The sequence below is a fragment of the Thunnus thynnus genome, chromosome 24 (genome assembly GCF_963924715.1).
Source record: "Thunnus thynnus chromosome 24, fThuThy2.1, whole genome shotgun sequence".
NCBI classification, from domain to species: domain Eukaryota; kingdom Metazoa; phylum Chordata; class Actinopteri; order Scombriformes; family Scombridae; genus Thunnus; species Thunnus thynnus.
Genome location: NC_089540.1, coordinates 9,600,030 through 9,617,285, shown reverse-complemented (window position 1 = coordinate 9,617,285; position 17,256 = coordinate 9,600,030). Strand labels below are relative to the sequence as shown.

At 39.3% G+C, this 17,256-nt stretch overlaps 1 protein-coding gene across 1 annotated transcript in view; it reads right to left on the bottom strand.

The window, feature by feature from the left end:
• Positions 1-15,319, bottom strand: part of creb3l1 (cAMP responsive element binding protein 3-like 1) — a 39,566-nt gene extending 24,247 nt beyond the window's left edge. Inside the window, exons 1-2 of the mRNA XM_067583781.1 lie at positions 12,213-15,319; positions 466-598 (exon numbers count right to left, since the gene is read on the bottom strand). Of these exons, the coding sequence (XP_067439882.1) occupies positions 466-598; positions 12,213-12,323 (244 nt within the window). The 5' untranslated portion in view covers positions 12,324-15,319. The remainder of the gene's footprint in view (positions 1-465; positions 599-12,212) is intronic.
• Between the last annotated feature and the right edge of the window lie 1,937 nt (positions 15,320-17,256).

Below are 17,256 nucleotides of genomic sequence, written 5' to 3'. Positions count from 1 at the left end.
TTGAACAGCCAAATCTGATTCGACTGACAGAATCCTGAGTCGGGTACAAACCAAGGAACAAATTGATACAGTTGGTCTCTATGTAGAGTTGGCTTTCGGATAAAACCAAATAATGGGATTGGGGTCTTTTCTACCCAGACTGGCTGCTGCACTGTTGGAGGTTATCCAAGGAAACGGGAGGGTCATCTGGATGTGACTATGAGTGGTGGAGAGGAAAACTCAGAGTTTCTTGGGTCTAAATCCATTTCAAAGCAAACATCTTCAAGACAGTGGTTGGCAACAAATGGCAGATGAGATGTTATTGGAAGGAACAGTAACATCTCAGACTTATTCTTTGTTTTTTTAACACTTTTTCCTTTTTTTAATACTGTGGGGGAACTGTGTTGAAAGTGGCACATACTGTATATTCTTTTTATGATCATTTTTCCTAATATAAAAAGGAAGAAGAAAGAAAGAAGAAGTGACCTGGGCTGCTGTCTATGTCCATGTGTAAAAGTGAAGATCTGTCTGCCAGCAGGGGTCGCTCTAATAGATGGTCTTCGAAGAAACTGCTGAATAATTCGCTGCTGAAGTCGTCCATCTGGTCACCTGAGAAAGGCTGGAACACATGAGGAGAAACATGGAGAAATCATTGCGTCATTGTATGCACAGAAACACGGGGTAACAGCACATTCAGCTAGAAAACTTTTCCAAACTTGTCTCAAAATGACCTGACTACAAAACTAACAGAAATGGAAATATAGAGGGGTGATGGAAACGTGGGACAGCGGGACACTCTCATCTCTATTGTTTAGTGCTAGCAAAGTCAGCTAATGAACTACTTTTGAACCAGACCCTGGTGGATCCTCCTGTTCTGCTGTCCACTGTGATTGCCTCCGCAGCCACGCAGGAGAGGATTATATAACGGAACTAACTGACGCACACCTTGTATTTCTTGGACTGCGTGAAAATCTGATGTTTTTAACATCACAGATGCTGGACAAGAGACATTAAAACGAGTCTTTAAGGTACACGAGTTGACTTGACATGCAAGGACCTTAGTGTGGATCTGCTGCTCTGCAGGTGCATTGGACTGTTACTGGGAGTAAAGATAACACAGGAAGCACCTCCGCCCTTAAAACCCATTGGATTATCAACAAATGCTTTGCCACAAAGCTGGAAAAAAAAGCTGTTTTCCTTAGCTCACGAAAAGTGAACGTTTTGGAGATACACGGTTTTGCATGGCGTGGCGACATGAAAAGATAAGAGGGAAAATGGGTCGACATGTCTGATGAGCTGGTCTTTCGATAGATTCATCCTCAGTCTGGATGAATGAGTCACTGAGCTGAGAGACAGTGCTCTGGAAGCCTGGGACAGCATGGTGCTTTGATTTCACTGGTTTAAACACACAAAAAACACACATACACACACAATATGAGTCACCCTGGTCTTAAGCAAACATGCACAATGCAGTACAAAAGCAGACACACACACACAGATGGGTTGGTTGGAACCCATTACTGCACAAGTAGTAATGAGTTCCAACCACTGGAGGCTTCTCAGACAGACACTATGACAGAAATAACTTGATTTAATTAACAACAAATACAAAAAAATGATTTATATGTTTTATTCCAGGAAATTAGCTTAAGCTCTTCTCTAAAAACTGCATGAAATGTCACAGAGGATTAAATCAGTCCAGTAGCAACAGTAAAGGCACCACTGCGACAATAAATAAAAAGCTAACGACAAGATTTTTTATATCAACTATGGATCAAATGTGGAAGTAATGTAAAAGGCGTTGCTCGTAGTGACGAATCAACCAAAGAAGTCAACTCTGTTTTGGTTTTCTATCACATAAACTCCTCTCTTATCAAGCAGAAAACAGCTGTTTTCAGTGACAACGCTCTGATAAGCCCACTGCACGCTACCTACCCAGCACCACAGCGCTTATAAATCACTATAATACATAAAATCTATCTGTGGAAAAAGGAGATTCCCTAAAAAAAAAAAATCACAAACTGTATTGGCTCAACCGTACAGGACTATACGTTCTGTAGGTGTGAGTCACTGGATCACTGCTGGTGTGTATATTCTTGAAATAGCGTTCGAACAAGGCGACTTTAAATAACATTCACACCATCACACATGCATTATCTTAGAGCGTGTGTCTGCTCTTTGGTGCGTGTGTGTTTTTGAGTGTGTGTGCGCCTCTGTGACTATCTTTAGGAGGTCAACTGTGTCTGCGGTGACACACTGGGACACACGCAGCTGTCTAACGAAAGCACATGGAGAAAGCGCACACACACACACACACACACACACACATACAGACACATATGGAAGACATACAGATGGGGGTTAAAATAACAGAAGCACATGACATAAGGAACTGATGATGTTATGAAACTCAGCTGTGAACTGTGGTGAGTTTTGAAAATATCAACAGTGAGATGAGAGGAAAGTTTGAGATCTAGGGCTTAACCACAAAAAGCTTTGCAACAAATTAATTAGGAAAACTAATAGAAGATTAATAGCTATTTAGCAATTAAACAACAATAATAATACTAATAAAATGAAATGTAGTGTTTAAAAATGGCAGCTTTACGCTAGTTTAGCTAAGGAAACAGTTTATGGCTTTATTAATCCATTAAGTTGCACAGTGTGCCAGACTATTCTTGTCATTTTGTTCACTCTCTGTATTCGTATCCTTTTCATGCATGCATCCATCTTTTATGCAATCTTATATTTACCATATAGAAAAAACTATCTATCCAACTCCACAACTATGAGGTGTTTCACCACAAACAGAGATGGAAAGGAGCCATATCTATATTTGTATTTGAACAAAGTCTCACAATGCTCCAAAAAGGTGTGTGCTCTGCACATACACTCAGCGCTCCGGCATTCACTTGCTCTTTCACACATAAGTGAATACTCACTCAATTATAAACAAACACACCCACACGCACAGAAATAATACTGACAAAGCAGCTTTGTTTTCACTAAATGCTGGAACAATAGCTCTTTAAATAACCTTGACACTACCCCTTTAACTCGGCTCCATTAAGGAATATAGGTCACATTTAAACTGAGCTACCCAAAAATAAACAGCCAAAAGTTTCCTACGTGGAGAAATGTGGGTGAAATTGGGATAATGATGGGAGACATACGGGAAGAGAAGAAGAAGAGAAAGGTCCATAATTGAAACAATTATGAATGCTCTGAAATAAGCTCAAAGTAGCCGCACAGTATTAGCTTTTATGCTGCTTTCTGCTTACTGTATTATTATCATTTTACTGCATAGACTTATATAACTCTAGCTCCAGTTGTACTATTAGTGATCCTGTTGTGTCATGTTAGCTCTGGTTAGCTATTCACTTACACACCTCCTAACACACCTGGATCCTGTGATATAGCTCTCACCTACATCTCGCAGAGCCAAGTTTGTGGCTAATCTTTTTCTTTTCCCCCCCATCACCTGGCGTGTACCCATAGCGCTGTTTATATTTTTCTAAACCTATGCAGGCATGTTCAGTTATTCTGGCTGAATATCTAGTCTCAGGACTAGACATGTAGAAACAGTTTCACTGACATCTCCCAGACTCTCCTGTTTCAGTTCATTAACTCAGAGAGAAATCTGTCAGTTAGAAATTCTGCTAATTTGTCGACTGATTCATGCAGACAAACCCTAAAGGCACTAAATATGAGATATAAGGCATTGATTGATGGATTTGAGACATGTTTTTTTTTTTATTATTTTACAGTTTTGGCATCTCTTATATCTCTCTTTGGAAATCAAACCATGCACTGCGGCCATCAGTTGGAGGAGGACTGCTCTGTGTCTGTTACCATAACAGCCAAAAGAAATCATTAAAATGATCAGACGTTCCCAACATTCCTGCTACCTTATAATTAACACCTCCCCCTCCGCAGTCATTTGTCTGTCACTCGACTATGTACAACCTTTTCCTTGATAAGGCCTCGAAAATAAATCGTTTTCTTTATGCAACAGAAATTTAAAAAAATGACTGCACCTGGCAATTCAATTCAAGTATTTAATACACAAACGATCACGGTCTGGTTGAATTTTTGCAATTCTGACAGTAGAGAGATGACAGGAAAATGAGGGGAAAGAGAAGGGAAATGATATGCAACACAAAACTTTGACATTGCAGTTTATGGTCTGCATTTTAACCCCTAAGCCATGAGGAGCCCCTCAAGGGCTGATTCAGTCTATAAAAAGCTATTAAAAGGGAACATAACATGGTTTTTGTGATTTTCTGTAATTTTTATACAGTTATAATGTCAGATGTCTATGTTAAATATGGTGAAAGCCCCAAAACCTGAGGTAATTATATGTAAAAATGCTGCCTTCAAGTCAAAAGCCAGGAGTTGAGCCTGCTCTGAACGCTCCATTTGCAATGTTACCTCTACTTCCCCATTGAACTGACGTCAGATCGTTCACGCATGCCCACAAATGTCTGTCTGTTACGTAATCTTTGTCACTAAGGTTGTTTGCATTGTCCACTCACATATTTCGGATTGGATTTGGGCTCTAACATGTTGACATTTTGAGTAAAGAAAGAGAAAAAGAAGTGAAATGCTACTATTACTGTTTGTTTACGTAGCCTCTTGAGCTGTCAGAAGCTTCCGGGAGTTAACCAATCAGAACAGAGTGGGCTCATCAAGAGTTGGGCCTTAAAGACACAGGAGCTAAAACTGCCTGTTGCAGACAGAAGCTGAACTGAGGGGCTGCATAAAAGCCAGTATAAGATAAATAAGGAGTTTTATGGACTTTAAATCATGCTAAGATATTCCAGTAGAGCCCCAGAACATAAATATAGACCTGGAAATGTGCTTGATATGTCTCCTTTAAGGGTTTAACAATGACATAATATTATAAGAAAAGTCATTCATGGAAAAGCACTGGATGACTTGACCACATGAAACTGTTGCTGTGGTAGCTGCAGTGTTGAATAATCAGACAGACTATGAATGCTCAGTCTAATTATGTAGGCAGATAAAATGATTTTCTGACCAGTCTATTGTTCGGAGAGAAGGTCAGCATCCAGCCGACTTTCTTCTTGTTTGAGAACATTGTGATACTAATCCACATCACACCTATATTTGCATCATGTTTGCCCCTCTACAGCACAGCTTTGAAACAGAGAGATAAACAGAGAGATAGAAATAGGAGCTGTTATTATTAGGACAGAGAGTTAATGAGCTCAGGGTGGTTCAGTGTTAGATGCTGGAACAGCTGCTGTCAGTGTGAACAGAGGAACGGAGGTCCAGACCTTTCATTACCTTAACACTTCCCTCTATGCTGGGAAAAGAGTCGTATTGGGAAGGAAAACAGTTGACGGTTTTTATAGAGTATTTCAGTGCTGTTGTGTTGTTAGGGGGGGGATGGGGCTGAGGTGTAAACCACATAGAGAAAGAGCTGGGAAAGACAGACGTGAGGAGTAATTATAAATGCAGGGAGTGACTAAGTTATGCCTGTAATTAACAGTGTTGAGTCTAAACACATCTCTCTCTTCTCTACTCATCTGGCTGCTGCCCTAGTTCAGGTGAAATATGTAGAAAAAGACCAAATCACCAACACTGGTCTGCATGTGAAGTTTGGAGGATCATAAGAATTAAGAGACACCTGCAGGTTTGCCAATGAGCTGCAGCAGTCATTCCCTTCATACCAGTGGAGTAATAATCTGTTGGTGAGAGGAACCACCTCCTGCTCCTTAACAATCATACAGCTGATGGATCGTGTGCTCACATGCATGGGGAGAACATTTACTGATACAGCAATGAACAGGAGTCAACTGGAAAGAGAGCATCACTGCATCAATAGCACAGTGTCTTCAGTCTTAAGAGCATCATGCAACATTTGGATTTAATCTCTTGCGATTCTGGTTGCTATTAAATGCTGGTTTCCGATTCAGGGGTACATTTTATTCAAGTAAGATTTCTGCTGCCATAAGCTGTGATTGTCATTAATTATGGAGGTGTTTTATGACTCTAAAAAGGTAAAATAAAGAAAAATATGAGCTTACTTTCCATGCAAATGTTAAATGTGAACTGTTTGGACTAGACTTTAACTTGAGTTACTGAAGATGTGGTGATTCTGAGGCACTATGAATACAACTGGAGAAATCAGAATGCTGCATTCTTACATCAGACTGAAGGAAACGCTCCATTATGTTAGACAGACTTCCTCTCTACATGAAATGATTTTCACATATTTGCTGCATCACTGCTGTCTTTTGTAAAGGTTAGCCACAATCTTAAGCAATAGCTTCATTCTGCCATATCATAAACACTACACTAATGAATATCAGGGTCGTGGACCCCTAGTTATGGATCGCAGACTTCCATGGACTATGGCTGCTGGGACCGACATCATTTATTACTCATATTTCTATTATTATTATTATTTTTGTTAATTGTTATGATTGTGATTCTCTGTGTCTCTGTCCCCCTCTCCCTTTCTCTCTCTACCCTACCAGTTAAGGCAGATGGCCGCCCACCTAGAGCCCGGTTCTGCTTGAGGTTTCTTCCCGTTAAAGAGGAGTTTTTCCTTGCCGCTGTCGCCAAGTGCTTGCTCACAGGGGAATGTTGGGTCTCTGTAAAATAAAGAGTACGGTCTAGACCTGCTCTATGTGAAAAGTGCCCTGACTTCTGTGATTTGACGCTTTATGAATAAAACTGAATTGAATTGAATAGTTAGCTAGAACAGGTTTTTTTTTTTTGATGAAGTAAATGTTCTGCCAGTGGAGAAATAAGTTTGTTCCTGACTTTCTCTCCCTTGTTTCAGGACTTTTCTATAAATGAGTGTCAATATCGGTTACACTTAAAAGACTGTACAAGTGTTTTACATGTTTTTATATTAACCACCCATGAATTTCACTCTTTAGAAGTCAATCAGTCAATACAGACTTGAACTCTCTCCATCACAATGATTGTTTTTGGCAATGCAGTGTTCCATGCACCAAGTTCACTTTCATATCATGGGCTCAATGACCTTAAATCAACTGTTTCCTGAAAGGCAGACACACATTCAACAGTTCACATCCAATAGTAAATTAGGCTAAAATATGCAAAATGCAACACTGATGTGATCTTAAGGCTCCACTGGCAGACATTTCAACTGGTTTTCAATAAGACATTCAAAGTCAATAAAAAACGACATGACTGGTTAAGATGAAGATTTTTTTTGCAGTGAAAAGTGAAAGTACAATTGTGAGAGACCTGAAAATATCATTATCCTACAATTCTGACTGCCACAGATTTTTTAAAATGGCAATGTGGTGATGTGTAGCTGTTAGAGCCAATTTACTATATTTATTCAGTTTGATATATGCCCCCCCCCTCCACTCAGGTTAAGCTACTTGGCAGAGGCCCACATGATACTGGACCCCTAATAAAAGGAAGTGAGGCCTACATGAAGGAGGGATTTATAACTGGAAGCCTGAATGAGGACGGTTTCTAAACCACGATTGATTCTTGAGCCAAGTAAAGCTTTTTTAGATCAAGAACCCGTTGGTCACATAGGAGGAAAGAAAGAATAAAGAAAGACATGAAAGAGAATATTATTAGGAACATTATTTTGTAGGATTGCATTGATGCTTTGAACTCACATCTATTTTTTTCAGTTATATTCAGAAGGACATTAGTTCCTATTTCTTTTTTTTGTGGATTATAAATACTGGAAGGAATTTGTTTGTGTGTTTTGAACTGGAACGTGCGTCTGAACTCCCCTTCCGTCTCCGCACTGGCTGGCGACTTGAGAAAAAAAAGGTAGGACAAGCCGCTATAATAGTGGCTGCTGTGGGTTGGATGTATTTGGCTTCACTTGAGCTACATTTTAAGTGAGAGAGGAGGGAGGTGGTTCGTGTGTGTGTGTGTGTGTCTTGAGACAGAAGTGAACTGAGCTACAGTTCCCAGTAAAACAGAAGAAGAAGTATTTTTCCTCCTCACACAGTCAAACACACACACACACTCGCTGCTGCATGCCTGCTCACATTCCTTCAGGCAGCTCAGCGGCCAATCTGCAAGCAGCATGCAAATGAGATGGGTGTGTCACTTTAAAGCTGGAGTACAGGGTCTGAACGGAGAGTAGAATAGAATAAAATAGAACAGAATAGAATATGGACGAAGAATACAGTAGATTGAAGAAAAGAAGAAGAAGGAGCAGAGTAGGAAGTGTATAAAAAAAAAAATAGATGGAGAACAAGAAAGTGTGTGTTTGTGTGCATCAGCGGAAAGCTGCAGAGCCGAAATATCTATCTAACTTCCCCCCCATAGCTTTTTATACACATGTAAGCTAGAGTAGAGTAGAATAGAATAAAATAGAATACATGCTGACTACCTCACAACTTGAACTCACTGCACCGTCCTTACTTGACCTCACTTTGTGTGCATGTGTGTTTAAATGTGTGTCTGTATGCACCTACTGATCCCTAATATATTCAATATATAATGAATTAGAGCTGTAACAATTACATGTTTAATCAATTAACTGGCAAATATTTTGATAGAAAGTTAATAATGAAGTTATTTTTCTAGCAAAAAAGCCAAGCATTCTCTGATTTCAGTGAGATATGTGTGAGAATTTGCAGAATTTCTAAGTCAAATGTGTTTTTAATAACTGGGCTTGGAACTGTTGATTGGATAACTCCGAACTCACTATTTTCTGACATTTTATAGACAAAACAATAAAATCGAGAAAATAACTGGCAGATTAATTGATCGAACATAATTGCTAGTTGCAGCCCTGTAATGAATGTGCTAACATTCATTACACATGTTTTAATAAGCTTTCCAATATTCATGTGGATCTTTTTGTTCCATTCATACTCAACATGTTTTGAAATTGGCCCTCAGATGCGTTTCAAAGTAATTCTCATTCCAGTTAATGAAATGTCAATGCAATGAGTCGTGGTTACCGTGGTTACCGTGGCATTTGCCTCTGCATTTGTTCAGGATGATTACACACTCTGGGTTTGTATTTATCAAACATCTTGGAGCAGGAAACCAGTCCTGACTGACCCATATTTCTTCTTACTTTTTAGACTTTTTCAAACTTTCTCAATGTGGGAAGTTACTCCAGGATGAAGGAGAGAGCTGCAGAGTTGCTCCAACCTGTTAGAAGTTCCCAGCATGTGGTGAATGATGTTATCCATGCGTGATCCTTGATATTTTGTTCAAACCATCTGGTGCACATGATGTAAACAAAACACAGAGCAGGAAGTGTGTAAATCCCTGCTGCACTGTGCCACTGAGCTAATGTCACTGTGTCCACCAGTTTTTAACTGTCTGTGGATCAAAGACATGATAAAAAACTGATGTCCAGTGTGGCAGTGGTCTCCGCCAACTTTAGTACTTTCGACTCATCTGTGCATCTGCCAGATTCATATCGACATTCTCTCTATTCTACTCTAATTTACTTTCTCTATTTTTCTCTTTGTCCTTACATTAAAGCTGCTTTAATCAACAATTGTAGATCAACATTGGATGAAATGACTATGTGAACATTAAAGGGGTCGATCATAGTGACAAACCAACAGAAAATGATCACCAGACTCTACTTTATGGTGTTTTTCAGCTCATTGTTTTGGTTCTTTATGGTTTGAGTCACTGTCACTGCTGTTATTAGCATCATTTCTAGATGCAGTGACAGTTTGCACCAAAAAAAGCTCTGATAAACTCAATGTGAGCTAAAAGAAGAGTGAATATTAGATTTACAATAATCAAGTGGACAGAAACAAGACTTCAAATAAATGTTTACCTCCTTGTATTAGGGCTAATGTCATGCATGTACAGTACCGCACCTTCCAGTTTACTTGAATGAGAAAATGTGTATATTATATTGCCAGCCATATAGCGAGTAATTTAATTTTAGGACATCGTCTGCAGTCAAAAAGCCAAAGTAGATCACAAGCTAGTGTCCACTGCTGAGGCTGAGAGCCACTACTGCGCTCCCATGAACACCCAATCCTCCTCCATACCACTGCAATGAAAGCTTCACACCAGAGTTGGACACAAAACTGAAGATGGAGAAAGAGAAATTCACTGATTATTACAGTAACATAGACTTTAGCGACAGAGGGAGGTCTGTGATGCTGTTCATGATCGGCATCTGTCCATACAACACATTTAAAACGAAGGAGACATTTAAATTTGGTCCAGTCACGGCATGAAAGTATGTATAAGCATGCCATCCAGCAGTATGGCCAATCAGCCATACTTTCCCATGTCCTCAGTGGTACAGCCCAGCCTAGTGGCTTCACAGCAGAGTGGACAACTTTATTTAGAACAGAGACGGTGGGGGTACAAACCACAAGCAGACTGCTCGACTGACTCACTGACTAAAATAGAGGTCTGCTTAAAAACCTGCACTGTTTAAAAAAAAAAAAGAAAAGAAAAGAGGGAGTGACACAGAGTGGAAAAAGAGACAGCGAGTGATAGAACAGTAAGACAAGAGTATACTTCCTGCTAACAGCCATTGACTTTGTGATTTTTATCATTAACCTCTCGGTGTGCTGCAATGAAATGATTCTTAGTCTGTCTTCCCTGTTTCCGTAAATTAAGAGTGCAAAGCTCGGTCAAGCATGCCGTGCAACAGAGGGCACAGTCGTTGTACTTTTTGGCATTTTGTGGCTGGAGGGGCATGACACACCCACAGCACACTTGGAAATAGGGTGGGATGAAGAGGAATGCATAAATTAAGGGCTGGTACCAATCCTCTCGTTGCAATTAGATTTGACTGTGTTTACATGCAGTATAGTCACTGTATTGGCAATAAACTGTCAATTCTCCATGATGATTCTTTTCTTCTTTAACAAATACTTATTTCCTGTCTAACACTGATGAACAAGCATGATTCTTGTCAACCACATCCTGTGTCATTACAGCCACAGGGTCTTCCTCTGCTGAAATTAAAAGACGCAAGGTGCTACAACAGGGGGATGATGCATGCAGCTGTTGCCCCCGGTAACCTGTTGTTTTTGGATGAGGGTACGGACAGAGGATTGGTGGAAACAGGTGTTTTTTTCAAGGGGATTTAGTGATGTAGAAAAGAGAGAAAGAGAGAGGATTTAATTATCTTAACATTTTCTTCAGTTTGTATGTGTCTCCTGCATCTTTGCACTCTGGGAGATTTTTTTTTTTTTAAACTGCAAAACCGAGTTATAAGTGAACAAGCTGTGTGTGTGTGAGAGAGAGATTATTTTTGCAGCAGCATTCAGCTAGTTGAACAAGATTTAATTAAGGTAACAGCAGTAAGTATGGCATGCATAATTGCGATTTGACAGCGCATTGCCAGGACACATTTTATATAGATAGAGTTTGATAAGAGTTAACTAAAAGTTAGTTATGTAATTCCAAGAATAGGCCTTTTTCACCGAAGACATTTTGATATGACATAGTCGGAAAAGCACATGTGTCAATAATACAATTAATGATGTCTGAATTCCATCTAGCTGCTTCAATTTTAGGGTCTATACTGGCTCACTGGGACGGCTGAAACATTGTTAATGTTATTAGCAACACCTGTGCTTTTCCTACTAGACCTGTGAGGTAGCTTAAGTCAATTAAAATATTCAATTATCCAGCAGATTCCAGTATTCATTAAGGCTTTAGTTACAGGTTGAGTTGATTAAAACATTCATTATTATAGGAGGTAATTGGAAGCAAAATTAAGAAATGTGCCTTAACTGTATTAAACAATTAAGTACAGCAAACACTTGAAGAGTTAATTGAAAAGTAAGAAAGACTAATAGCCACTGTATTTACTGCACACTGGTCAATTAATAGTCTAGTGTATGCACACACACCAGCTGTGCACAGGCCAGATTCTGCTCAGGACACACACACACACACACACACACACAGGTGAGGACTGCAACACCTGTCAGCTCACACACACACACAAGTTAACCAGTAACTCGCCAGTCAGTGTTCCCAGTCTCACCCATAACGTAATTAAACACACACATACGCACAAAGGGCACGAGCCCCGGATGTCAGTCAGGATCTCTTACACACCGCCCTCCTAAGGTCCGGCTCCGGGCGGAACAGGCAGGAGAGGTGCGTTTGATTTTTGACTTTAAATCCAAACAGCTGACTTCCAGCAGAGAGACAGCACGGCTGGACAGTTTATACTTATCAATTATCAATGAATGAAAAGCAAAAGACAAGCTGGGTAAATGAATGCAATTAGCGCAGGGACTCACCACATTAGTGAGGAAATCTCCGTCGCTGAGTTCCTCCAGGTCCAACAGGTTGGTCCCTCCGGACGGATAGAGTTTCTCTGCGGTTAAACTGTCTAAGATAGACTCCATCATTGCTGTCTGTGTCTGTCTGCAGCTCACCGGACGGATGGACAGTCGCTCTCTGGTCAAATCTCTTAAAATCAGCTCATTAAAACGAAGCAGTTTGTTTTCAGACGTGCTGTGTTTAGGGTCCAGTCGTTATTTACACCACCCGTGAGTCGAGCCGAGTCCAGCCGCTGCTTTCTTATAGTGACAAACTTGAAAATGCGGAAAATTCACATCCTTCTCGGCGGAGACGCAGCTATCCATCCAGCTGTGTGCGTGCAGCAGCAGCAGCCTCTCTCCTGGCGTGCGGTGTCTCTCCCGCACGCCAATGAATATTCAGTGAAGCCCCGCCCCCGTGGCGTCAAATAACGAGCACGCCCCAAACATAAAATATAATGGATGAAGTTAAGTAATGTGGGACACTTTTTGGTAGATTACCAAGAAACCCTAGAATTCTGAAAGCTAGCTTAAGTGTTACTTTTAGGATTTGTTATGTATCTCTGCTATATTTCTGTAAAGAAAATATGTTGTCAAATAAAATACTTTAGAAACTCTGGACCTTCAAACACATCAAGAACCAGGACCTTACTCTGATAACATCGTCATGTAAAATGGGACAGCTGGTAAGGTAAAATGGGACAGTCACTCATGGTTGTAAGCTAATTAGGCCGGTAAGGAATCTACAATCTTTACTTTAATGAATAGTTAATAAAAAAATGACTTAACTGTTAAATAGATTTGACCATTTAAAAAACAAACAAACATGAAATAAACATTAATATTAATGTTAATAAGGCCACATTATGCCGCATTATTAGACACTAACAGAAACATGCAAAGCGGAATAACAGACATAAGACATACATGCAGCTACATGAGGGCAGACTGGCAATAGTATGATAGCAACAGGTGACAGCAGACAGCAAGGGAAGTTCAGCACAGGCAGACTGAGGACAGTAAGGTGCAATTGAGTTTTAGTGCTGACAGAGCTGAGTACTAATTAACCATTTCTTTAAATGAGCTCTAAATAAACCAGATGTGTCCAGTTCTCTAATAGTTGCTGGGATGGAGTTTCATTCTAGTGCAGCTTTAACAGAGAATGCAGACTGACTGAATATATACATAAAAATAAGAAATTCATTTAAAAATCCAAAATATATATCTTTAACAGTATGACTGGAAGATTTACTGACTTATATAACATTTATTGAAAGAAAGAAGAAGAGTTAATACACTTGTGGTGAATTTTTGCTGAAGTTTGGAAAGATGTGGAGAAATATTTAGAGGCGGTATTCCTTTCTCCCAAAAAATATGATTAATTTAGTTATATTATTAGGCAATTTTGCAAATCTACCCCACATTTCAAGTTTTTTTGTTTCCATTATCTTATTAAAAATATACATTGAAATCAAAGACCTGATAAAGAGGTCAAGAATGTTTGAAGCACATTGAAAAAGCATCGCCAAGCATCACACAGTCTCTAGCATCTAATTCTTTTTTCAGCAATTTCCCCTTATTGTATTTATTGTATATTATATATGTCTGAGTTTTTGTATTTAGTTTTTTTGTATTTTAGTTACTTTAGTTTGTTAAATAAAGCTTAGTAAATAAAATAAAATATGCAGATATAATTTTTTGTCAGATCCTATCTTAATATATTATCTATGGTTGAAAGTACATTTACACAAGTAGATTCAAGTATAATTTTAAGGTACTTCTACTAAAAAAATTCAATTTTATGCACCTTTTTACCTCAACTCCACTACATTTCTGGGGGAAATATTGTACTTTACGCTCCACTACACTTATCTGACAGCTACAGTTACTTTGCAGATTCACATTTTCTATACAGAACATATGATCGGGCTCTAAAACAAGATGATTTGTGAGGGTGTCCAACAAGTTCAGTCAAATTAGCTTCACCTCTATTACCTACAACAATAAAATGCTGTTTACACATTAATGCATCTGTAATAGTAATTCAGTAATATGATATAATGTAGAGTGGAGCCATTTTTCATAATTCTCACTTTTACGTTTGATACTTAAAGAACATTTTGCTGATAATACTAATACGTTTATTTAAATAAAGTTTTGAATGCAGGAATATTACTTGTAACAGTTTATTTGCACAATGTTATTAGTAAAATATCTGGTTCCTTTTTTTTCACCTCTGTATATAACTATGTAACAAAGTATCTATCAAAATACAGAAAAATATAAACAATAAATAATGAAAATTCAACTTATTATTATGTAATATGACATCTTCATTCACACTGTTGTCTGGTTTACATTTAAATTTCATTACAGTAGTTTGTTAAGTGGAAATTTGTTGGATTATTGTTGCATTAAAAGCCCTGTAGGTGAACCCACACAGGTGACTTGAATTATTTTGTCTAATTAGATGTCCTCTCAGGACTGTGTGGGTGTGTACATCTCCGTCACTCTCCTGCTATTATTTTTATAAGAGTTGAGTGGCTTCATGTAATTCCTAGCCCAACTTGTGAGTGAAATCACCTGCCATGTTTGGTTCATTTGCTCAGCAGTTCGGCTTCCTGGGACACTAAAATGGAACTGAGCCCTCGTTAATGTTATTAGTTCCACCTGGGCTTTTCTTGCTAAGACAAGTCCAGTAGTCAGCTGTCCGACAGGCACTGGAGTTTTTACAAGTGTGCAGATGGTGCCGGGGGTGTAATGTTACCCCCTGCAGGCCAGAGGGAATCACTGCCGTTTGAATTATTTTATCATATTATGGAAATAACACAATCTATGGGATTAAATTGTAAAATACTTTGAATGTAGCTTAAGAGAGACTGAACACATTTAGCTTGTTATTAATGACAAAACATGAGGTTGAGTCTGTGATCCACCTTTGAGCTTTGGGAAAGACGTATTGTGATAGGTGTCCATGCTGAAGAATGTGTTTTTGTTTGTGAAAAGAAAAGACAAGACACAGTAGAGACTGTTTTGACACCCTGAGATAGCCTGCAGCTACAACACACACACTCTCACACACACACACACACACTCACAGGAAAGTGGGAATGAAATGGATATGTCTTTCTCTGCTGATTGCTCGACCCTCTCATCCTGCACCAGATTGTTTCTCTTCTGAGAGACAAGAGACAGAGAGAAGAGAAAGAGGACAATCTTGAAAGAGAGCAACCCTGTCCATTGTGTCGTAGGTACCAGAGGTGTGTGTGTGTGTGTGTGCGTGCGTTTGTGTGTGTGTGTGTGTGTGTGTGTGTGCGTGCCTGACCTGTTATATAATCTGGGTAGATTTCAGTGAAAAAGACATGTAAGAAGAGAATTTCCAAGTATTTTTAGTGATTCATTTCCTTTTAGCTACTCTAGAGGTTCAACAGATTGCAGTGTCGGTCGATGAGTCCGCCACTTTGGTTCACTTTCACTGAAATATTACAACTGTTGAACTGTATAAAATGTTGTAAAGACATTCATGTTCCCCAGAAGATGAAGCCTAACTGACATTGTTGATCCCCTGACTTTTCCTCTGGCACCACCTTGAGGTTGATATTTTTGTGTTTTAGTGAAATGTCTGGATTGGCATGAAATTTGGAAGATATTCATGGTGTCCAGAGTTTGGCTCCTAATGACTTTGGTGACGTTCTGACTTTCAAAAAAGATGGATAGTGTGCACATCCAACACTAGTACGGTGCAGATGCTAGACAAAGAGCAACAAAGGAAAAGGAGAGGCTGTCCACCCACTGATGTTTGCAAGTTCCTAAGAGCTTGCGGGTCAAAATGTTGCATCAATAAAAACTTGGTGCCGTCTTCTTTTATCTGCTTTTCCTCTAGCAACAGCAGGTCAAAGTTTTCCCTGATTCAGTGAAATATCTCAACATGAAATGGATCAACACAAAATGTTGTACAGACAGTCAAGGTTCCCTGACAATGCATCCCAATGACTTTTCATTTACCACCAAGATAGTCTAGATAGTAAACATAGTATACCTGCTAAACTGCTGTGCCTAAGTGCAGCCTCACAGAGCTGCTACAATGACTGAATTCAGACCAGGATTTTATTATTTCAACCCAGAATTTAAGACGAGACAAAGATTGCAAGTGGACTGCTGCTGGACTCACAACGTTGATGACTTCAGATTTGACTTGATAAAATCAGAAAACACCTCCAACTTTAACCTGACAGTTTAACATCGGTGACTTCATTTGGACTTGAGCCTTTTGAATTGATCCCCTTCACAAACCCAAAGACAAGAATGTTGTTTGGAAACAGGGCAGACGTTCAGGACAGTGTCCAGGCTGTAGGCCTGCTGGATCTTGTCATGGATTTACTTCTGGCTGTATTGTTCAAATCAGGGTCACTGCGGAGAGGGTGTGGTGGAGGTTAAGAGACAGTACTCCTTTGTCATACTGGACAACAGTGATTAACATCAGGTATTTGTGTGTTTTATGTTTTATGTTCCTAATCTTACAATAGTCACTGACTGTTATGTAATGTTCTCCTGTTACTTTACAACCTCTTTCCACCTGACCTCTTCTCAGTCCCTTCCTGGTTTTTCTTATCATACATTCCTCCTCTTCTCTGTCTCCTTTCTCCCTCCAGATATCAGTTTACAGAGGTGTCCCACGCCAGGGGACAGGGTGTCTCTGTTTTTCTCTCACACACATGTTGTATAACTGTGGTGACCTTCCATTGACTACAATATTTCAAACTTAAAGGTACCCTGAGGAATTTTTAACCACTGAACATTGTTTGTAAGCTGATGTAATGAGCTGATGTAAACGATGCCGATTTCAGAACATTCAAAAAGGCTTTGTAAAGGTTTTACATAAGGTGAGAAATGCATCAATAATTGCACAAGAAGGAAATGTTGAATGTAAACGAAACCGTAACGTTTTCTGCTGAAAAGACCACATTGTATCTTTAAAATGAAACCCAAAACTAATATAATGTTAAAGTTATAATCCTTTAGA